Source organism: Falco punctatus (assembly GCF_963210335.1).
Source record: "Falco punctatus genome assembly, chromosome: 7".
NCBI lineage: Eukaryota > Metazoa > Chordata > Aves > Falconiformes > Falconidae > Falco > Falco punctatus.
The window spans coordinates 54,758,333-54,782,095 of NC_137587.1; the positions used below are offsets into that span (position 1 = coordinate 54,758,333).

At 39.4% G+C, this 23,763-nt stretch overlaps 1 protein-coding gene across 12 annotated transcripts in view; it reads right to left on the reverse strand.

Moving 5' to 3' along the window:
- Positions 1-23,763, reverse strand: part of TCF12 (transcription factor 12) — a 173,963-nt gene that overhangs the window by 20,585 nt on the left and 129,615 nt on the right. For 8 of the 12 annotated variants that reach the window (XM_080396637.1, XM_080396641.1, XM_080396640.1 and 5 more), the window contains exons 10-14: positions 10,112-10,217; positions 8,825-8,964; positions 8,359-8,503; positions 6,789-6,853; positions 2,517-2,595 (exon numbers count right to left, since the gene is read on the reverse strand). In XM_080396637.1, the coding sequence (XP_080252763.1) occupies positions 2,517-2,595; positions 6,789-6,853; positions 8,359-8,503; positions 8,825-8,964; positions 10,112-10,217 (535 nt within the window). Of the gene's footprint in view, positions 1-2,516; positions 2,596-6,788; positions 6,854-8,358; positions 8,504-8,824; positions 8,965-10,111; positions 10,218-19,213; positions 19,468-19,895; positions 20,073-23,589; positions 23,729-23,763 lie in introns of those variants that run through there. The other 4 variants (XM_080396632.1, XM_080396634.1, XM_080396642.1 and 1 more) reach the window with 4 other exon arrangements.

Here is a 23,763-nt window from a genome sequence, read left to right on the forward strand (position 1 = left end):
CTTTCAAACACACATGCACACTGGAGTCGGCGGAGGGCTGGTTTGGCATCCTCAGAACCCACCGAACCCTTCTGAATACCTCTGATCCTGGCAGAAGGATTCTTAAAATGCCGAGGCTCCCACCATTCAGATCCGTATATAAACTTCACATACATATACACAATCATTAAAACTATGCCCAGAGCTTAGCTTCTCGCATGTTTATGTAAAATTAGAAATTAAATGAGGGCAGGGAAGATGAGACACACACTATTGTCTCCGAATACTTGGGGGTTTTCCATCGTGTTGCTCTCAAAGCTTTTACTTAAGTGAGTAAAACAATGTCATCAGTCCTTATTCAGTAACGTAACAGCCATTTAATAGCCAAACATGAGCTGATATACTTTAAGTGTCTCATTTGAAGTTACTGTCTCTCAATACTTCAAATTGCAAATACAGTGCTCCTACTGTAATTTACAATTAAAGGATAGGTAAATTATGACTTAGTCATATCTATAATAATAAGAATGCTAAATAAACAAAGAACTGCAAAAGAGGAAAACCACAATGAAGGCTAAAACGCTCCAAAATATATTACTTTAGTATACATAAAACATTTGTTTTATCTGCAATAACTTTTTGGGTCAGGACAGAAAATGGCAACCAGGAGTATAAATAGCAATAAATACAGTAGTAATTACTTTACATTGTGCTTCACTGTCGTCTTAGTTACTCATCTGGGAATAAAGATAAAAGTCCAGATTCATAAATGAAGGTAATTAACTACTGGAGCAATTTACCAAAGGCTTGATAAATTCTATATCACCGGAATTAAAAGGGGCGGGGTGGGAGGTTAGAACTGTAAAGCAGATGCTAAGTTTGCGCCTGACAAGGATTTCAATATTATTTGTTTACATCTACTACTATCTTAGCCATCAGAATCCAGAAGAGGGAATACAAATCAACGTGAAAATTTTGGAGAGTTTTTACATTTGATACCGGTTCCAACAAAGGCATCAACAGCAAAGGGAAAACTCAAACTTTAGGGATCTCAAATTTACATTCTGAAATAAGAAATCAGCTAGTGCTTTCACGCTTACAAAATAAGGTGTGGTATTCTAATCAGGAACTCCAATAGGGTTCTTTAAAAAATTTAAATACTTTGAAACGTCAGAACTTTCTTCCAGCCACAAAGTATTTTCAGTATTTGCTTTGATGTTAAAAAGAAAATAATAATAATTTTCTGGTCTGATCTGCCTGTTCAGTACAACACAGATACACAAAACATTTTTTGTCAACTGTAATCACTAAATCAAAAATCCCATTAATCCCATCATTACTCAAGTCAACATGGATTTTTCAGTTATAGAAAAAAAATGCCCAAAGCAGCTGCTCAGGAATGCCCTGTCAGATATTCATTAATCCATTAAGTCCACAGAAAACCAGAACGGTGTCCATTAAATGTGTGTGAAGTATGAACGATGAAAGTTTTCTGAGTGACACTGCGTATCTAGATATGCACAGTCACATACATATGTATATGACACCATTTTGCGTGCAATAACTTTACTAATTTATTCATGTAGATTACAGAAGAGTTCAGCTAAGCTTATTCTGTACACCTTTCACTGTAAGTTTATTCTATTTTTTTATAAAAAGCAAAACACACTTGCAAAAAAAAGTGACCAACAGCCAGAAGGCTGTAGGGATATATTAAACAACCGAGAATGGGCAAACAAGACTGTTGTATAAACGTTAAATAATTTAAATTGTACTATAGGAAAGAACAGGGTTAAAGTTACATCATCTTGCATGTAATTCTAGTTCTTTGTTAAACAACAAATTTAAGTCAATGGAGCTTTCACAGTCCTCTCTATATGGAGAACAGCTGTTCAACTTTTACTAGACAGCTGAGGCCACAGTGTCTGTGAAAGCTGCACTACCACTAATAGCTGCAGGCAGCTGCCCACAGTTCATCTCCACACTGGAATGCTTCTTCCCACATTCACACTACAAACACACAAAGCACAGGTGACAGAGGTGGCTGCAATACACAGCATTTACTTCAAAAAACGCCAGAAATTCCTCTCCCATAGAATGAAAGCATTCATGAAAGATATGAATGGAAAGCTATCTTATGTAAAAATTGGATAGTCGCATAGCCTGCTATATGTTCATTAGAGAGAACACACATCTTCTGGGTTTGTCACTGGAAGCTGCCACAGAATTTTAACATATAGCTTTAATAAACAACCTCAACCAACTCACTCTCTGTACTGGTATCTTTATAGCCGTGATAGTATATGGTCATTCAGTATTTTCAAAGATTATTTTAAGAAACTAATTTTCAAAGCCAGTTGCCAGAATTTAAATGGATGCTCACAACAAAATAGTGAAGAATCTAGGTTTAGTGCAATGGAAAAATAAACAAAATACAGAAGTAATTATGCGAGGAAGCTACTACTGATTTCACTGTGATTCCAAAGAGGATGTTTTCAAAACAACAAATAAATTATTGACAAATGGCTAGTCTCTACCTGTAAGAGGCGATGGTGATCCAACTGGTGTTGATGGATTCGATGGAAAACTACTGCTGGTATGATCAGGAGAATAAATCTAACAACAGACAAAAGAGATTGTATATCAATACGTGTTAGAATACACAGTAAAAAAAATTAGCTATTGGGATTCCTTTTCACGCTTTTAATTGTCACTCGATGCTGGACTGAAAAAAAAAAAAATTGATCCTTCAATCACAGCTCTGCTTTATTACACTCAAGGCTCTAAAAATGTCCAGAGAACTTTCATTTTCAAGCAGCTGTCAAAATAAGCACAGACTGTATTTGATAGCGACACAAGTATAACTGATCTTCCTGCCACTTCAACAGCAGCAGAAATTACAGCCTTTTTATCACCGAAGGGGAACAATATATTTAAGAGTTAACAGCACACAATGACAACAAATAAAACTTCAGGAAAATGTGGAGAAATAACGACTTCCCAAAATTTAGAGAGAAAAGATTTTAGCAGTCGACACATGTTATCTTATAAAAATTAGTCCTTCACAAGAGAAAATAGCAAGAAGGCATTCAGTTCTAGTTACTGTTTGTACCTACCAAACAAAACCCATCTGAAATTTTGTTGCTCTTGTTATGTATTGCAGCACACACCAGTTTTCTCTCTTATTTCTGTATCAGTTCCTCCCTTGAGATACTAAACCTCACCTTGCAATAATTATTTCCATGCTATTAAATGTAATTTAAAAGTCTTGATAAAAACAGAAGATGTAATCCTGAAAGCTTTAATTAAAACTTAAAATTTTAAGATTCTTGGAAAATTCATTTTGTGAAGGGAACTGAATAGGTTTAGAGGCTGACTATGGACTTTAGAGCATAATTTTATGGGTCACCAGTTCAAAACTGTTTTACTTGAGCAGAGACCAGGATTTGTTAGTCAGTTAAAAAAAAATCTGCACTAGCAGTGTGGCTGATGTTTCTTCATACAGACAATGTGACATTTCACCATTTATCTGACAACGAACCAGGACTCGGTTAAGCTGCATATTGCATTTTCTGAGCTGACGAAACCAGGGCCCAATAAACCACACGCTCCTTCCTGGGCTATCATACTTTCTCACTACAAAAGACCCATCAGTTCCCTAGGGGAAACACCTCCTCCTTTTTATACATGCTAGAAAGAAAAGACATTTAAAAGAAAAAACTACCTCAGACCATTGTACGAAATTCATGCATTGCACATTGTTATAAAAATAAATCATCTTGGGCATCAGTATGGGAACTGTAGAGAGTTCCTGACAGGTAAGATACAGAAAATAAAAGTGACACCAGAACAAAGGCCACCAAGTTTCCTTTGAAACAGGTCATTTTCCACTACTCTACCTGCCCATTTTAATTTGCTTTATTTTAGATGAGGGAAAACCTACGTTATACCAAAGCCACAACTAAAACACAAGGTCAGAATTCATTCTGCATGCAGTCCCTGGCCGCTGTGCTGTTAAATGACCAATGATGAACAACCCTGACACCTTCTGCCAGGCTTAAACGGTAACATGACTCATTTTACTGCAACAAATAAGACTCCTCCTCCTATCAGTCATGGTCCATTCCAATCAGCAGGGTGCCAATATGCCAGGGTCTAATGAAAAGGCTCTTAGACAAAAGCTGCACAATTGAGAGCCTGCAGAGCCAAACCTCGGAGCTGTTAGTTCAATTTTTTAAACACTACAGTGTACATTTCAGTTAGGCTTTGTTATGTTAATGTTATTGAGTCTAAAGCAACAAAGAAACTTAATTCATGAATCACTTTTAGAAGTCAACTTCCCTACATTTTCTTTTCCTTTGTGAGGGGACCAGTGGCTATTTAACTACTGAGACCGTACAAAGGCCTTTACCCTAGTTCTGAGGTAGGAATCAAAACATAAGTTATCACAAAGAGGTCTGATATAATCAACAAAGTTAAACAGTCCTCCTGTTTGATCTCCTCTAAATTAAAGACCAAGTGTTTTGATTTGGCATTAGGCAATGAAATAAACCAGATGTTTCTCCTGCCATATAACCCTCCATGGGCACAATCTTAAAGGGTTATTGTTTGGCAAATGTTCAGGGAAACACATTAGAAATGGCACGAATACCCAGATTTTCTTTTCTTTCTATCTATACTAGTTCATTATCCAAACTAATGCATAATCCACAGGGCTTTGGGAACTTTGTGTAAATACTTTCATGTACAATTCTCTTTCTTGCCTACCCTGAGATTAAGACCACAATTATCCAGGCTTAAACCTAAAATAAAAGAACCTTTGCAAATGTATTATCTGGCCTTACATGTTTAATCACATACTATTCTGTATGGTCTTTAATACCTAAACTGAAGAACAAATGTCGTATCCTCTGATGTTTCACACATGAAAGGCCTATTGTGAGATGCACATCAACAGAATTTCAGAACTACAAATTCCTCTCAACAGTTGTGGCAGTAGCATTTAAAATCCTGACAGAAAGGCACATAGCGTCGTCTTAGGGGAGAAAAAAAAAAGTCAAGACAATCCCAGTATTTAAACAAAACTTTGTTCAAACAGCAAAATATGCTTTATTCACTAGCCATCAAAATTCATGTGCGCTAGCTTCACCTGCAGGAGAGACCACCTCCCTCTTCTCCACAACCATGAGCTGTGCTCCTTGCCGAACCAGCGCAAGCAGCGTGCTGGTTGTGCGCGTGTTGCGGGGTGCGGGGGAAGCAGATGGATGAGGCGAGGGATTTGAAGTGTGCAGACTATGGCATGCACTGATAGAGCAGATGGAATGCATCACCATCAGCTATGACAGAAATGATTTATGGAATGACCTGGCTGCTCCTGCCAAGCAACAACACAGGATGACAGAAACAAGTTTCTATGACAACCAGAGCCCACCCACCAGTTAAGATTAAACATTTCTGCCCTGACTTCCACTCGCAATATATTTAGAGTTCTTCCTCAAAACATCAGCCTGGTTTTCTCAGCTAGTGACTTGGGCAAAAATACCTGAAAGGATGAGAAAATAATTTAAAACAGGAGAGCAGTGGGAAACGTCACAAAGTCCCGCAGGTCTAACTGGCCAGCGTGTCAGACTTACAACAGAAATTTTGGCCAGGCTGCAGAGCAGCAGTCATCCTACTACGTCTGCAGAGCAACGAGCAGCCTGAACTATGTAAGCACTGCTATTTCTAGGAGTCAAAACTATCCCAGTTTTTTTCTGACGGGTCTCAAACAGACAAAGAGAGAGTGTTAACTGCCCTCTGGACTCCTGAATTGTTATCAGCTTGCTGAATCCCCAAAAGCAACAAGGACAACATTTTTCTGCTCAAAGCCAGTAGGTCAGAGTTCTCCTACCCAATATGGATATTGCAGACATTATCAGATCTGGTAATCTTTTAGCATATGACCCTCTGAGGGATGCAAGGGTAACAGGATCTGCACAAACATACACATTTGCATTCACTGGTATGAGGTGAGGGAGGCAGAATCCAACCCAGGAATGGTCTTTTGGGGCTGCAAAGTAGTCATTTCTATCTTTTAAATCAGATTTGGTCTCCCTATTTGCTACATACAAGAAATATGAAGTGCTCCCCCAGCCCCCACTCCTAACTCCGACACTTCTGCTACACTGTATCAATTATTGTTCTATAAAAAGTACATCTGACTGTATTAATGCAAAAGTAATTGCTGTATGTTTGCATATGCAAACAAAGCTTACAGTAGACTGAAGATACTTGCAATGTTTTACATTATCTACGTTATTCCAACAAGAGTTAAAGTGTTTAAACTTTATGCACATACAGCTTTTTAAAGGCTATTCCATAAATTACAACTATACAACACAGCATTCAAAACCCCTCAGTTTTATAAGGCCACTGCAAAAACATTTTAAACCTTGAGGCAGGACCTGCTCTAAGAGTAAGGTTAGAAATACTTTACTAGAACACTACAGAAAAAGAGAAATAAAAAAATCACACCCTAAACTTTTATGATTATCTTTTACTTCATCTAAACAATATTCTAAGTATAGCTACATATCTGCCCTAAATTTTTCGATCACTTAAAAAAAATTAAGTAAAAATGAGTCTTCTACAAACAGAACTATTTTTCACTTGTTTTGTAGACATTTGTCTAGTATATAACATTACACCATAGCACATTATTTTAACTTCATACATGAAAACTCCTGATTTGACATTGCAAAATGAATGAACACATAAATAATGGATGCAGCGATCAAAATCAGTCTTTTAGATCTGAATATTCTACTTACAGATGCCAATGCCTTTCCAAGTGCATCACCTGTCTGTGAGCTTCCAGCACCATTTCCTCTGTTTCCTGTAATGTGGAAAGCAAACCAAACACTTATTTTTAAAGCTGAAATTTTATTTACTTTTATTATTTTATTCATCACGTACAGTTGAGCAACCACTTTTTAAATGGATGTTCTGAGGAAGTCAATGTCAACAGAATCAGTTCTCATTATACTTAAAAATTTAATTAAAACAATTAGATTTAAATGTAGATGCTCTCCTCTAAAGTCAAACACAGTATCACCGTGATAACTTCAGGCCCAACAAGTGAAAGCTGTTAGAAAGAAGATTATTTCCTAGGATCACAAACTATTCTTGATGAAACATGAAAAAATCAAAATATTGTATTATTGCAGCTTATTTCTAAACTGTTATCACTAAAGCACTGCACGTTTCATTAATTCTCAAAGCCAAATCCACTCAATGGTTCCTTGTGTACCTCCTCGTTCCCCCTGCTCTAATTCCCCATGTTGTAGTCTCATCTTTATTTCAGAAGATCCCTGAAAAGCTCTTCTCCACCAAGCTTTCTGTCACCCCTGCTCTTAGTTGCATGTCAAGCAGCTCTGCATGCCCTTTTGCTCCACACACCACCAAGCAGAGGGGTTGTCTGAAGCCCTGCCAACTGGAAAGACAGAAAGGACCTGAACCCTCCAAAATACCTACTTTACTGTAGAAGACAGACCCTTTAAAAACTGCATCTTCTTTCTCCAACTATCAATTTCCAATGCCAAGAGAATGTATTTAATGTGAATGTAAGCCATTCACATCAGAAATCCAAATCACAAAACACTTGCTGTTGCAATTTTGTAGCAGACTTGGATTTTCCAGCCTGAATTCCTCATGCAGATTCATTAACCGGGTCCTGCTTGTACAGCTGTACATGTTCCCAAATCAAAGCCAATATAGTCACTTAACAAAATCCCACTTAAAATGAAGCTAAGTGCAAATCATATCAAACTGACTTGACTGTCTACAAGCACTTAATTTCTACCACTGTATCTTAAGATTTACAAGTACGTGCAAGGAACAGATGATCATCCTGTATTTCCTGCTTTCTAGGCAAGCACGGAAGACACTAAACCAGCCACCATGCTGGCTACTCAGTAATCTCTAAATCAGTTAAGTGAGGAATTTATGACACGGTTTATCAAGCTCCCCAAAGAAACAGCCTTCCTGCCTTTCTCTGGCACAGCACCTTGGTGACAGATACAGCAGCTCTAAGAACTGCAGCACCAGTATTACCTATATGAGCGTGTACATAGACTAAACTACGGAAGGGTAATTGCCATTCAGTTAGATAGATACAGTCTCCCACGTGAAAGCAAATAAACCACCAAGTCTTAAGCTGACTGCAAAACAATTTGCCTCATCTCAGCCATACTGAGGACAGAAATGTCACAGTGATGTGGTACCCTTGATCTACAAGCATCCAATAAATCAAATCTTACTAATTTTGTGCATCATGTAGTGCTAAATTTCAACTTCTTGTAAAATTAAGGAGAAAAAAAAAAGGCAGAAAGAACTTTTTACCCAGAATATTATCCGATCCATTGACAGGTGGAGTATGTGAGGCAGCTACATAAGGTGAACTGCTGGTACTGCCACGATGGAAGCTAGACATTGGAGGAAGACTGGCATTTATATCTGTAGGTGAGACTGAATGCGGGGGATAGCTCTAGAGAGAAGAGAAACAGACATAAGACATTAGGCGGTCCTTAAAGAAATGTTGCTATTTTAAGATACCACATATACAACACCCAGCTTTTTATTAAAGAAAGGGACTCATCCATCCTCTGAACAGACCACTATATAGACAATGATTTTTACGCATACAACAGACATAAATAGAAAGCCATAAATCTAATACCGTATGTTTGTGGTTTCTGACTACTGGGTTTTTAACTGATATACATGAGCAGCAACAAGAAATGAATTCTGCTAAGTTAGATCTCCATATACAAGTACAAATAACACTTATCTGTACTGTGTATCTTACCAAACGGTCATGTGTGTGCAGGCTGCCATAACTGCTGGACTGGGACATGTGGGAAGAGGAGCCTCCCAGCATCCCACCGTAGCCAGGCTGGCTCATGCCATTGGATGAACTCCAGAGGTCAGAAGAATTGTGGGTCCCATCTTTTTTTTTATTTTTAATAATAGAGAAAACAAGAAAAATACATTTAATGAGAAGTACAGAGTTCTATTTTCCTTCACAAAATTATTTTAAAAGAATACAGAATTCAGCTACCCAGACTAACATCGGCATGGAAACAGTGAGCAGTTTATACTGCATCTTCTATTTTCATGCCACCGCATTGTTGCTATATTTATATATATATAAAAAAAAAAACAAACCAAAAAACCAACAGAGGCTTTATAGCTGAAATACAATCCAACCGCAGCTGAGAAAATACCAAGTACTTCTGCTAATTACACAGACCTTCAGTAAGGCCAGATTTATATCAAAAGGGTTGATAAAAATTCCAGACTGAAAAAAATAATAAAAAAGGGGGTGGAGGGGAGAGAAGTTTGGCTAAGCAGAGATCATAAACATACAGTACAAAACATCTATTAACCTAAAATAATTTATAGTCTAAAATACCTTAGTACCATAAAAATATAAAAACATTTAATAATAACAGATTTAAGTAACTGAAATGAGTACATTATATAAGCCTTAAACCCGCAACGTCAATGCAGTTTTCATTCTGTAGCACACACTGAAGTGCTCTGTAAATTCCCATACTGAGAGACTATGCTTTCAGTACGCTCCAAAACCTCATCAGGCTGCAGTACGAGCTAATTGTGTGACGTAATGCCACGGAAATGAATTCTGCTCTCGTTTTGCTCAGTGCAACCCCCCCCCCCCCTTTTTTTTGGCATGCTGGATATACAAGTATTTGAGAACTAAAGACTGTTAGCTGATATTGTACAGTCAAATTCCAGAACAGTCAAGAAGCCCTCACCTCATTTTTCTCTATCACTCCCGTGTACTGCTCTGAAGCCCCTACAAATCAAAGGATGGGGGATTCTGTCCATCTGGCCTGGGGTATAATCCCCCTAAATTTCAGACAGCAATTAATGTCATGAGAAAAAACTTTAAATCAACAGACAGCTCCCTTCATCTAACTGTTTTAAAAGTATATATAACTTTACCATAGGCTCTAGCACAGTATGTTACCTGTACACTTCCTCATCCATTCAGTACACCAGTGGCTGACTGCAGATTTCTACCTAAAGGACAAGTGACATCTACCCATATATTTAAAGTCATTTTACTCACCTTGCATAAAGAAAGTGCTAGCAAACATACTGCTTGGTGGCTTCGGAGACGGGTAACTTGGAGATTCTCTGTTGAAATCATCAGAACTCGGGGATGGTGCATACACCTAAATATTGGAGAGCAATAAAAGGTTAGTAATATTTGGGTGTTGTGCGTTAAAAAAAACCCTTCTTAACACCATACAGGCACAGATAGAAAGCACAAATAAAAGAACAGTGTAGCAAGCTGCAGCATTTGCTGCCCTTGTTTTATTTGCTTTTTAGCAAGTTGCCACAGTACAGAGGAACTACAGTAGAATGATCCTAACAACACACTTTCTGGTGTGCCAACTCAGCCAGGTGGCCTGATAAAAGCCTGAATGCTGATTTTGCTTTCTAAGTGCATGACTCGCACAGACTTGTTGCTCAAGATAAAAAAGCAAGATAAAACAACTGGGCCCCAAACAAATTTTATTTTAAAACAACTGTACGCCTGTTTGAATATTTAATTAGCTGGCATCCCAACAATCAGAAAGAAAAAGAACATCCAGTGACAAATGGAAAGATTTTAATGCAAACACTGTATTATCCATTCAAAAACTTGCACGCCTTTGTACAGTCATCAAAAATACATGTAACACAACTCCTGAGGAATAATCTTAAAACTGCAACATCAAGCAAATTATTTTCACACTGGCCTAGCATTAAAGAAAACCAGCACTGTTCTTTTTTCAGTGTAACACCACGTTGGAATGACCATTCTTAACTTGCAAACAATGAATTTTCTTAACAAGTTAAAAAGTGTAAGATGCCAAATAAACATAATTACTACAAGCCTTTCACCAGTGACTCTAAGAAGAAAGGTAAAACACATTCAGGAATAAGTCATGCCAAATCAACAAAGCCGGTATTCACAGACTCAAGGGCTCTACCCCAAACGTTAGCTGTTCTAAGCAATGCTATTTTTGCATACCAGCATTTTGATCGCTATACAGGATACTGCAATATTAGTGTGTATTAAAAGAAAGATCGGTTTTAAAAAGCAGCAAGTTACAAATATGGCAGCAAAGAATACTAAAAACTTAACATTGAGGATGTTTTTTGCCACAGAATAAAATATGTGGGTTTTATTTTTTTAATCCTTCACCTTACTTGTAAATACCTAAGGCTTCATAAAGACATACGATAATTTAAAGCTTATATAATGCAACTTCCAAAGTGCGCTATGCCCTAAAATCCAAAAGCGAGGCACACGCGTGTTTCTACAACATTCACATCTCTTGCCTTGTCTTTCTGGGATGTTGTTTACCAAGCAGAAGAAGGGCCAGGAAAACCAAGCCGGCCCACAAAACGAGCGCAAGTTCCCTGAAAGGGAGCCATTGTTCTCCTGGAGGGGGCCTGTTCCGATACGGATATTTAGAAAGTGAAGTGGGCAAGTCCCGCTGCCATTTGCATACCAATACCCCTCCTCCCCGCTCCCAAATGCTTTTCTAGCCTGCTGTTGTCAGACCAAATGGCTGGGCATGTGCCTGCAGACAGCACTCTTTTATATCAGAGGGGCTGATTTACCACTCGCTTCGACTCGTTTTACATCTACAGAATTTCAACAAAATCTATCAAATTACAGTTTGATGGAATAAGGACTGGGGCGCAAGGAATTAAGCCAGGGCATAGCTGTCGATACGAGCCATGTGATGAAAATAGCAGCAGGTAAAAAGCCACCTGGCAAAAAGGAATCAAGTGGAAAACTTACAAACTTTTAGTTGCATGTTTGTTTTAACGTTTTGGGGTTTAAAATCAAAATAAATGCAAGGTTTTTTAAAAAAGGAAGTCTTTTGGAGAGATTTTGGTCATTATTTCACTTGCAAATTTTCAGTTTATGGAATAAATGTAAAATAGAGATGCTTACCAAACCTGAGTGACAGAATGACAATACATTATAAGCAATATTAACAGTGCATATGTATTTACTATATATGATGAACGCATGTATAGTTCATCAGACATATTTTAGCAGAAACGTCACTCTTGTCAAATTGTAAATACTCACACTCATAAGACTGCAAACATATTAGGCAAAACTGGGCTTAATTTACAAGTTCTCTGTTGTGCAGAATAACGCAGCATATGCTATAGCTGATGGATAATCTATCACTGTCACAGGACAGCAGTGGAAACAAAGCTTTACGACATTTTAGCACCGCCATGGAGATGTACACTGATTAATGCAAAATCACCTACAATGACGAATTATACTTCTTTTAAATTGTAACATTATCAATGAGATTTGTAAATACAAGCTTCAGACTGAAATTTTAACATTTTACATAAATGGGTTATTTATTAAAACTGATTAAACACTATCTCAAAAGGGAACTAGAAAACTAGAAAACTCCTACAAACATATCATTTACAGATACATATGTACAAGCCATTAACATAATAAAAATATTATGAATTATATTAACGTAAAAGAGGCCCTTCTAAACAGCTACATGAAAGACCTAGCACAGACACATAACTTTATATAGTTTCTGCTTGTTTTGGTATCTTAACTATAGCTTGCAAAAACATAGCTGCAATGTTATGAAGCTGCACTTGTGCCAGTCTAGATTTTTCAGATCAAAGGGTTCTTGCGGCAAAACACAACTGATGTGGTCTCAAAGACTTCATTAACTCCAGATGTGGGGAAATAGCCAGCCAATTCCACAAAAGGAGCAAGTCTCTTTTAGTTACAATCAGAACTACCCACAAATTAAAACCAGGCCTCTGATGTCATCTGATCACCTGCAGATGAGTGCCAGGTTTTTTTCTGGTTAATGACCTAATCATAATTTTTATGTTGTGTTACTGCAAACAAAATTTAAAAGCAAAGGAGAAAATTTACTAAGATTAACCTGAAGTCCCCAAGATGTAAAATATAAAAGTTTTAAATGAAAGAGTTGGGTTTTTTTAAAAAAAAAAAACCAAACAAAAAACAACACACCAAAGATAAAATTTGATTTTTAAGTCGGGAAGTAGACGTATCGGGGTGACTAGTTTGCTCATTCTGAAAGCCCTGCGTGCACTAGGACCCCTACCCAGCAAAACGCAGCTTTCAGGGCTGCCAGCCCTCAGGAGGCTTGCATGGCTGCACCACAGCTCCCTGGTCTGCGCCCTGGTTAAAGGGCTTTCTCTTCTGCAACAGCTCAGTAGGGCAGTTATAAAAATGATGTGGCTGCTCAAGACGGCCTCTTTTAGCTATTAAACTGATAACAGGGACATCCAGGAGGCATCAAACCAGTTTTTCCTGGCTGACATTCCCACTAAGACAAGGAACTGTCAAAAGGTCAGCTTGTCTGCAGAGTCTCCTTGAAGAGGGTTGTCTCCAGCAGGTAGAAGAGGAGCCCATCTGCTAATCCCGTGACACCAGGCCTGAAGGCATCGGATGTGTCTCCATGCTGACAACCAAAACACTGATTATGAATGGGAAATTCCCTCCCAATAAACACAGGCCAAAACCAGGTTTTTTTACACGGCTTATCAAGTGGAGGACTTGACTTTTTTGGAGCTGTGCTAGAATATCCATCAATTCTCACGCTGAAGTACTTCTGAGGGAAGTAGGACAAATGAGCTGCAAAGGACATCAAGTCAGAGACCCACACTGGCCTCTTCCACACCCTGAACTGGTTTATGCTTCTCCAGTGGGAAAGGCAGGATGACAACTAAGATGTTTTTGAGGGGGGGTGGTGGGAGCTGAGAAAGAATTATCTGTACTACGTCAGGTTTAAGCAAAACAAACACATCATCCGATTCTGAAACCTGCCCTGGTGATTAACATACCTAATAAGCACTATCATGAAAGTTACACAGATCTAATATATCTATGGCATATCAAAGGATTACACAGTGTGTTTACTCATACAGGTGCCAACAACATGAACATTAATTAAAAGATCTGCGTTTACCAAATTTTATGCTAAGTAAAACTTCCAAGTCTCATTCTATAAATGCATTTAATAAATATAACACTTAAGAGTCCTCCTGATGGCAATACTTCCTCTCAGGCAGTTTTCCTGTAACCTGTTTCAAATTCTTAAATATTTATCAATGTTTAAGATTAATGTTAAAAGCAGATTAAAAAATAGCAATGAAGCAACCAATCCTTACTTCTGATGAGCTCACGCTATCTCAAGACCAAGGCTCCCACCACGCATACTGTTTGTGGAATTATGAATTATGTTACTCATTTAAGCCTAGTTATTAACAATTCTTAGAAGTTCAGGAAAATATTTATCAAGCTGCTGGAGACAAGAGAATTTTTTTTTGAAACCAGCAGAGATGGATAACCTATTCTGTAGCTTGTAAACTCTGCTAAGTAGCCTATCTACATTCCATCAGCATCAGTCATGCACTAAGCAAGTGCGCACTGATGAATGATTTGTACATGTGGCAAAATTTTACAGTGTATTATCTGCAGGTTTTGCGGCAAAAGCTAATTCTGCTGAAAGGCTGCTCTGGGAAAAGGAATCTTGTTTTCATGTTTATTATATCTCTGACAAAATCATGCACTAAAACTTCAGGAATGAAGAATAGTAACTATAGTTTTCCATGCTCCTCTTTACAGCAAAACAGATGCTGCCAAAAAACCAAAATACAACCCCAAAAACCCCAACCCACCCTAATTTCTTGTTCAGCTGATATTTAAGCAAAATGGTAAAGTGAAAAGCCCTAGTATACAAGATCAGGATACCATATCCTCAGTCATTCTTTTTGTTTCCAATACCAGGTGTAAAGGTTCATACATTTTAAAAATTCTTCTCAGCACCCAGAACGAAAATAAAACACCTCTTTAGGAGAACAGAGCATCAGTCTTGTCTGCAAATCCAACGACAATTTTTAGGGAAGGTATAAAATTCAAACTCCTTGAAGTAGCTAAACCAATTCCATCTTAAATAAATGTTTATGCAGTTTAGGCATGCTATACATGCCTATTTGGGTATTTTTGAAATGCAGAATCCCACTGCAATGATACACAGCAGCAATACCTCCTAGCTTCTTCCCCAGTAAATGACAATTTTAAAGTCATGTTAAAACCCGATAGGCAAACTTACCAAAAATGCCAAATTCAGTATATAGAAACCTTTTGCTCCTTTCTTTTGATTTTACTTCATTTTTTAAATTGTAGTGTGAGGCAGAGAGGGGAGGAAAAAGAAGGTAAGGCAGCAGACACACTGCCGTAACAAAAATATAGAGTGCTTGAAGATATTTTTTTTATTTTGTTGCTAAGTAAAATCTCTTCCCCACACTTGTTAAACTACACTGTTACTAAAGGATGTATCCAACTAAGTCTTCAAAAATTCCGGATTAAATTCAGATTTTAAGGAAGAAAAAAAAAATGGACAAACTGCAACTAATTATCCTACTTTTTAGCCTGTCCCCTGTGTTTCAGAAGGCCACTCTAGCTGTGGCTGGAATCCCCATCACAAGTATTGACCACAGGAAGGTGAGCAGCAGACAGAACACTATCTTTTGCATTTGTTTCTCTCTTCTCTGAACTCACTAGTACTCTCAAGTTTCTATACCTCCGACACAGATTATTTCTGCAAATGGACTTCAACATGCACATGATTATGAAAGCAAATGAGGGTGTGTTACTCTTTGGTGCTCACATTTTGAGAAATATAGATCCATCCAATACAGCACCTGATCCCATCCCTGGCTGCTTTCATTTGCCCAGGGAAACGGATGTAACCTTCACTTTAAAGCATCAATAAAGCTTGTTGCAGACAAGACACCCTTCTGGCAGGGGACCACTGCTCAGTAGACTGGCAGTTCAACCCAATGGAGTGGAGCAGAGGCAACTCTCTTGGGCTGATGCATTGTAGCTCATCGCTTTTTTTAGTGGGATGGGGAGGGGAAAAGAGAAGGGAAAGGAACCGGGGGTGGGGGGAGAGCGGAAAATCCAGCTGACCAGTGTTTACTACCTCTCTTTATTCAATGTCCACAGCCGTGTACCCCTAGAGATTTTCCAGATGATCTTATATTTGTCCTGACTTACAAATGTTAGCTTTGACCTTGCCTAAGTTGCTGTGGGCAGCATATGGTACAGAACAGCTTTAATTGTACTTTTCTCCCTGTATACTAACTGGCCCAATACTAATAAAAGCAGAATTGAATTGTTCTTTTTAGCACCTGCTTGCTCCAAAATTTACAAATTGAAAGCATTTTACATTGAGGTTAAAAGACTCTGTACATTATTTATTGCATAACAGCTACAGAAAGGCCTGCTGTCATGTCATCTAAGCATCATACAATATTATTAACATGTTTCTCTCTGCTTTAACTATGAAAGTGAAGGCTGCAAGGCAGGCATTTTCTCCACTAAAATAAATACCCAAATATACACATATATACTCACACCTGTGTGTATTTATTCCTCTATACACACATACCCATATGTATGTATGCACACAGAGAAATGCATTTATAAGTCTTTTACACTCAAAATTCTCAAGAAAAAAACATTTTCTCGAAAAAAACCCAATATGAACTAGTTTACAAAAAAAAAAAACCAACACAAAACACCCAGTCACAAAGCACTATGTAAGATACAAAATATATACATGTTGATTTTTTCCCCTGAGTTTAAAATACACACTGTAGAAGCCTACTGTGGAAAGGTGCAGTAACGCCACTTTAGAAAAGGGTTCAAAAATCTCAGCCTATGCTGAGAAAAAAAAATTATTCAAAAAAACACTCATAGGCTGGTATATCAAATTAACCCATACAATGTGCATAATACAAGAATAATGTGTAATATATCCACAGATCTATTCTCATACAAAGCAGCAGTCATAGGTGCTATAAAGTAAAATTAATCAGCGTTGTTCCTTTAAATCCCTTATTTTGGCGATAACTGACACATTACGGCAAACTATATAGAAATAGTTCTATAGTACATTTAGAAAATCTATTTCTAAACTTGTAGGTGAACTGAAAAAAGTGGGAATCTTTGAAGTCTCTACTTTATGCATAAAAAAGATAAAACATCTATTACATAAATATTATTTTGGTGCTATTGTGTTTGAGAAAATTTAAATGAAAATGCCCCAGTGAATGAAGAAGTATGCTCAATTATTTGTTAAAAAAAAAAATATTTTAATTTGTGCTATCATTTCTACCTAAACACTACTGCAGCTTTTTTTTTTTTTTAAAGGGGGGTTAGGTGTTTTGATTTTTTGGGGTCTGTTGCATAGCTCATGAATGAAACAGGAGATAAAAGCTTTAGAGAGCTGCAATTTTTAACTGCATTTTTTTTTAAAAAAAAATCATTAAGTACTATATTAAAATCTTGTAAGCTTTCCAGAACTGACATTTTTTCTTATATATCAACAGGTGAAGGACAAGAACAAAACTACACCCACACCCATCCCACCCCCCCCCCCCCCAATCAAAAAAGAAAACCCAGAATAAATATTCTAGTTTAGTGCAAGTGGTTTATTTTCTTTACAGAACAGATTAAGGTTTGTTTTTTAATTTGGTGAGGTTTCTTGAAATACACATTTTTTTATAGCATCTATGAACCATAATGGTAAAAATTTAATCCTTATCAAGGGATTTGTATTAAAATACTACTTTTCACTTTCAGTATCTCCCTAAAAATAACATAAGATACAAAAGTTGAACCTCTTCTAATAGTAAAATGCCCTGAATTAATTTTTGTCTTTTCAATTTACGTGCCAGTGCACACATGGCCATCTAATGGGGTGCTTAGATACTTCTTTTTCAGCTTAATATGAAGCTTTCCTCTGGTTTCGTCAAATTTTAAGAAGTTGAAAAGCAAAATGTTTAGTAAAAAGTTTAATGCACACATTTTCTACATGTAATTTCCCACTTGCTTTGTGCATAAATAAATCACATTTCATATACATCAGGTATCGAGGAATGTCAATATCCGAAACCTAATACAATAGTCTAAATAAAAATCTCAAACTCAAACAATGAGGTACATTATATCAACTATAACTGACAAAACAATACAAATAAAAGCTCTAAGACATCAAAATCAGGGTATGTACTGTTCTCATTATGGAAAGGTTCATATATTTGGCATACACACCAAGAGGTATGCTGCAAAAACTGTAACACAAAAAACAACACCGCACACACGTACCCTTCACATATCTTCCTTCTGTATATTTAAATTAATAATTTAGCCCAACTAGCAGAATTCCTAGAAGAGAAAATGCTAAAACTAGTGAGATGTTGAAAGAAAAAAACTGAATAAAACCTTGGGCAACATGATATAGGATCATCATATGATTTGCCATCTATTTACTAACTCTTCAAGCTCATAAAGGTCACCTCTGACCCATAACAGGCACATGCTATCAATTTTCAAGCCATGCTCTCCGACAGTACCCAGCACTTCCATCTACTCTATGCCTGGAAATACTTAATAAGATCAAAGCCTTTTTTCCTGCTACAAGAACAAAGAGAAATGTTGTAATAGAGTGATCTGTGCTCTAGAAAGAATAAAACCAAAACTCCATGCAAGTTATATTCCCTTTGCTTCAGGGGTATTGTATAGTTAATTTTACTTAAGTCTTATATATATCTTCACATAAAACTTCAAACAGATTGTTTTAGCCTAGGAACAGACATGAAAGAAAAATAATTTCATATTTGAAAGACAGCTGGCATTTATACCAAAGGAAATGAAATAGAGACCAAGCAATTTGACTCATTCCCCTAACCTCCTATCCAGTATCTGTTCTCTTACTCAAGAAGCTCAAACAGCGTCTTTAAAGAACATCAAGATCCACAGTTTAATTATCACTGAGCAAAAATCTTGGTAAAAAGTTTGCTAATGGAGACAAAGCTCACAAAGGCCCACGAGATGAGAAAACAGCAATAAAAAAATAAATAAGTAAATCCCAAAACACGCAAAATGATGAAAAAGATCCAGTATCATCATTTCCCTTTTTCCTACCGAATATCATTTCTGTGCCAGAAGAAAGCCAAAACCACGTACCATGTAAACAGGCTGAAAAAAAAACAGTGTTAAATTTGCCATTCTATGTTGATTTTTACACACCAAAATCAAAAAATGTTATCACGCGGACTTAAAAATTGCATCTACCGTGAAACTGAAGCCTCCCGTTCAATTGCCAGAAAGTTAAAACAGAAAGAGGAGATTTAGTTTCTTCAGAATCTCTTTTTTCCCCTTCTCCTCCAGCGGTGGCAGGAGTATTTTCCCTCTCTCGGAGCCAGGCAGGCGGCAGGGCCCGCTGCGGGCAGGGGCTGCGGGGCCGCGCTCGGGCCCCCGCCGCCGGGCAGCGCTGCCGCGGGGCGCTCCGGCAGGCCGCTCGCAACAGGAGAGATATTGCAAGGAAAAATATAAAAAAAAACAAAGGAAGAAAGAAAAAAACCCAAACCCTGCCAAAAAAACCCAATAAGCCCCAAGGCAAAGCCGCAGGCACGCAGGGACCCAAACGTCGCTGCCGCCTGCCGAGCGCCCCGCGCCCCAGCGGGCCCCGGGTGCGGAGCGGGCAGGGCGGGGGCTGCCGCTGCCCCGGCCCGTCAGGGAGCGCCGCCTGGCTGCGGGCCGGGCCCCCCGTGCCGCCGCGGAGCCGGGCCGGTGCTTCAGCTCCTACCTGAGGAGCCCCTCTTCCCGCGCTGCACCCCGCTCCCCTCAGCGGCCGCGGGCCCCGCCGGCCCGGCGAACAGGCCGCCCCCCCCCCCCGCCCCCAGGGGCGCCTCACGGGGGGACCCCCGGCGCTGCCAACTTGCGGCGGCTCCCGAACAAAGGAGGCCGCCCTTACCGTCTTGCCGTTGTAGTAGTACATGAGGGAGTTGCTGCCCACCCCGGGGACGGGGTACGCGCAGTACATGGCGCGGCTGGCGGCGGGCCGGGCTGAAGTGCGCCGCCTCTCCCCGTCGCAGCCACCCGGCCGCCCGCCCGCGCGCCCCGCCGCGCCGCCCGCGCACATGGGGCGCCTCAGAGGCGACTTATGCAAAGCAGGACTGAACCATCGCGGGGCGGCGCGGGGGTCGGGCCGCGCGGGGCCCCGCCAGCCCGCCCGCCGAGGGGGCGCGCGGCCCCGAGCGGCCGGGGAGCGGCGAATGGACGCGTCCGCAGCCGCTTCGTCTTCTGCTTTTTGTTTTAATTAAATTAGAGCACTTGTGGCGGCGGGGCACGGCCGCCTGCCGCCGCCTCCGCTCGCCCCCAACTTCGGCGGCCGCCGGCGCAATGGGGCGCACGGCCCCCGCACGGAAGCACCAAACCCACGAGATGCTCGGCTTGAAAAAAAATAAAATTCATAATTTCAAAAATCACATCAACATGCTCATGTTGGGCAATCGCCCCAAATCCACCTCTAACATCGGGCAGGCACGGTGCGATGGCCCTGGGGAAACGAGAGCCAGGTCTCCCGCTATAGTGTGTAAAGTGTGTAACGTGGTTTTGTACAGAAAAGGCCATTCTGGGCCCATGGCAGATGGGGACCCCAACTCTGGGGCATCGCGGAGATGCAGGTGGTGCAGCACAGCATCCCCGGTCCCTGCCCGTTCCCGTTATCCCTGCCCACTGAGGCTCTCTGCTCCCCTTGCTCTGCGGTGGCATCACTCACTGGCACCTTGCTCATCGCCCACGCGTGACCGCAGCCAGCTCCCAGCCCAGCTCCTGGGAAGGCAGGCAGGGATCCCAATCCAGGAAAAAAAAAAAAAAAGGTTAAAGCAAACCCACATTTCTCCACCTCTTAACTGTGTCAACTGCCAATGCTGTGAATTCTCCCTGCCTCCCTTCCTGACAAAAGCAGGAAAATACTTCAGGATAAGGAAAAAGAAAAAAAAAAATGGGCAAAGTTCAGTTCGGCACTGTACAGGGAAAGCAAGCAAGGTGCAGATATCAGGTTCATTATGCCAAGTGCCTTGTATGTTGGTGACATGTTCTGAACTAAAATGATCTGCAAGGGTGACAAACTGTGGTAGAGTGCTGCGGTCAGATACAAATCTTACTGGGTCTTCTGTAGAATGTCCATTATTTCAGGATGAAACTATGGTAGTCTCCGTAAGCACACCAAATCTACACATACTGACAAAAAAGATTCACACCTCCAGCTTCACATGCTCTGTCAGGAGACTCCTGTGCTCAGAGCATGCTGCAAACACTTCCTGGAGTTTCCATCAGCTAAAGGACGCTTACACTTTTACTGCAAGTCAAACTGCACGTCCAGAACTATTTAGCTATGCAGTAAAGCTAATGATATCTGAACTGAACTCTTCCCCAATACAAAAGGCGTAGCAGCAGCAGCTGCAAAAAAGAACATCGCTATACTTCAGACTATTAAATCACCAGGCCCACAGAGTGACTGGCGGCTTCCTTCGTCCCCTAGGGACCACAAAGACCTATTTCAGCCTCCAGAGAGTCCCTAAGAAGCTTTGATTTGCAACTAACAATGCCATTCCTTAAAGCTTCTCACTAATGTTCAGGACTCTACGGATGAGATATGCTAAAAGATCTTCAGATCTTTGCATGTGCTACTTTTCATAGTGCATTAGATTAAAATCACTAATTCAGACTAACATACAACTTGGGGAGAAAAAAAACCCTAAACACTGGAAACTGCATTTTCAGCTTGCAAGAGCTGAAGTAGTAAAAGAACCCTTTTTTTTTCCCGGGGTGGGGGTAGGGAAAAATCAAGCACAGAAACTTTTAGATCATCAAAGAACTGACTCCAGTTACCCTGGAAGTATTTTTAAAGTAAAGACTATCATCAACATAGCTGTAATCGCTACTACGCCTCCATACACTCATACTGTTTTCAAAATAGTTGTGTTTGAGATGAAGAGCACAACCAAGCCCCCTCTCAAATAATACATGTTATTCCATCCATATTACAAGCAATTGGAAAAAAACCCCACATTTAAACACACAGCCAAAAAAGCTAACTTCACTATGTGGCATTGGGAGGGAGGCTTCTCTGCATTACAACTGCCCTATATTTGTACAGAGCAATTGTAATGAAAAATATATAGGAAATATTACCTAGTAATAACTGATTAAGGTTTATCAGCACAAGGAAGTAATTGACATCGTTTGCCATCACGTGGGTAAGACAACAGCGACAATATGTTCAATACCACTGAGTCATGACGCAGCAAACGCCGTCTGTCTGTGGACAAACTAGTTTAAAGACTGGTACCTCCATAATGAGTCAATAAATGAATTGGCTCCTGAGTTACTTCCCCACAAATCAAAAGGATAACAATTCCATTTTACTGAAAAGGAAATTACTGGTCCTACCCTCACAGTTACATCAGTAGGAATAAAATCTTAAGTGTACAATATTTGAAATTTATCACTGTATCTGCTCTACATTTACTGAATGAAAACATTGTTTCCCACAGGACATTTGCTACATCGATTCACCTTACAGGATCAAACCATAATTCCATCAAGCATATCAAACTTTAACCCACGGAAGTTCACTTTCACCCGAGTAGATGAAATACAAACCTACAACGGAAGAATTTGAAAGACTGCTCAAAAAATTGCGATGTTTTTACCAATAACACTATTTGCAGCAACTACTACCACATAACTATTCCAAAAGCTCCTGAAGTCCAAAGTAAGTTTTTGTTTTGTGGTTGCAATTTTTATAATCCCCATTTAAGCCAAGCAACAGCTGCTCCGAAATTTGTTTTCTTAAGAGAATCATGTTACAGCGAAATGAATCATAGCTGGATCAGCGATACTGTACTGGGTACAGTTGTTTACTCCATTTTTCCTTGGTGACAAGTCAAGGGTTAATCTCATGACTCAGCCTGACAAAACAAGTCAGCTGGAGACAGGGCCAATTTTTTAAACTTGATTTCAGACAGACATGCCGTCAGCAGAGGAGCACTGAACTGACATGCACTTTGTAGCCCGAATTGTTTCCACTCATGACCCTGTACTGTGTGTCAAAAACAATAAACTGCCTGTTTCTAAAGTATGTAAAGAGATTATGAAAGCCAATGCAGAGCGAAATACTGACCTAATAATAAACCAAGCTACCTGCAGGAGAATATTTTCAAAGATCATTTTACCACCAAGAGATTTTGTGAATGAACTACATTATCCCCGAAAACCAACTTTTATGTGAAATACATTTTTGTCCAACTTGTCAGAGCCACAAAGCAAATACACAATAAGCATATGTAACCCATCATTTATAAACAATAAACATAATTTCTCCAGATCACTGAAAATTACACTATATGAGAAATAATTATGTAACTGTCTCAACAGACAAGAGCCATCCTCTGGTAAAACATATTCCACAACAAGACTGAATTACCAAAATACTTTAAAACGGTTGGGGTTTTTTATCACATTTCTATTTTTTTAAATGGGTCTACTCAAACACAACAAGCAGCAAAAACTTTTACAATTAATTACGTGCAACAAAAGTTCCTTTTTCACCAACAAAAGCAACTTTGATGTGCAAACCCAAGTAGCATGAGTTTCCTCACAGAGAGTTGGCTTCAAGTCCGCTGAAAAAATGGGAATGAGGTTAAGAATCCAAACGTGCTTTTGATGGGGATACCAATCCTATTGCTCTTGCTGAGTTCCATTTAATTTCTTAGGGGCTAGGCTAACCTAGCCCCTATCTTAGGAAATAAGGTGCAGGCAACTGCCCTAGAAGC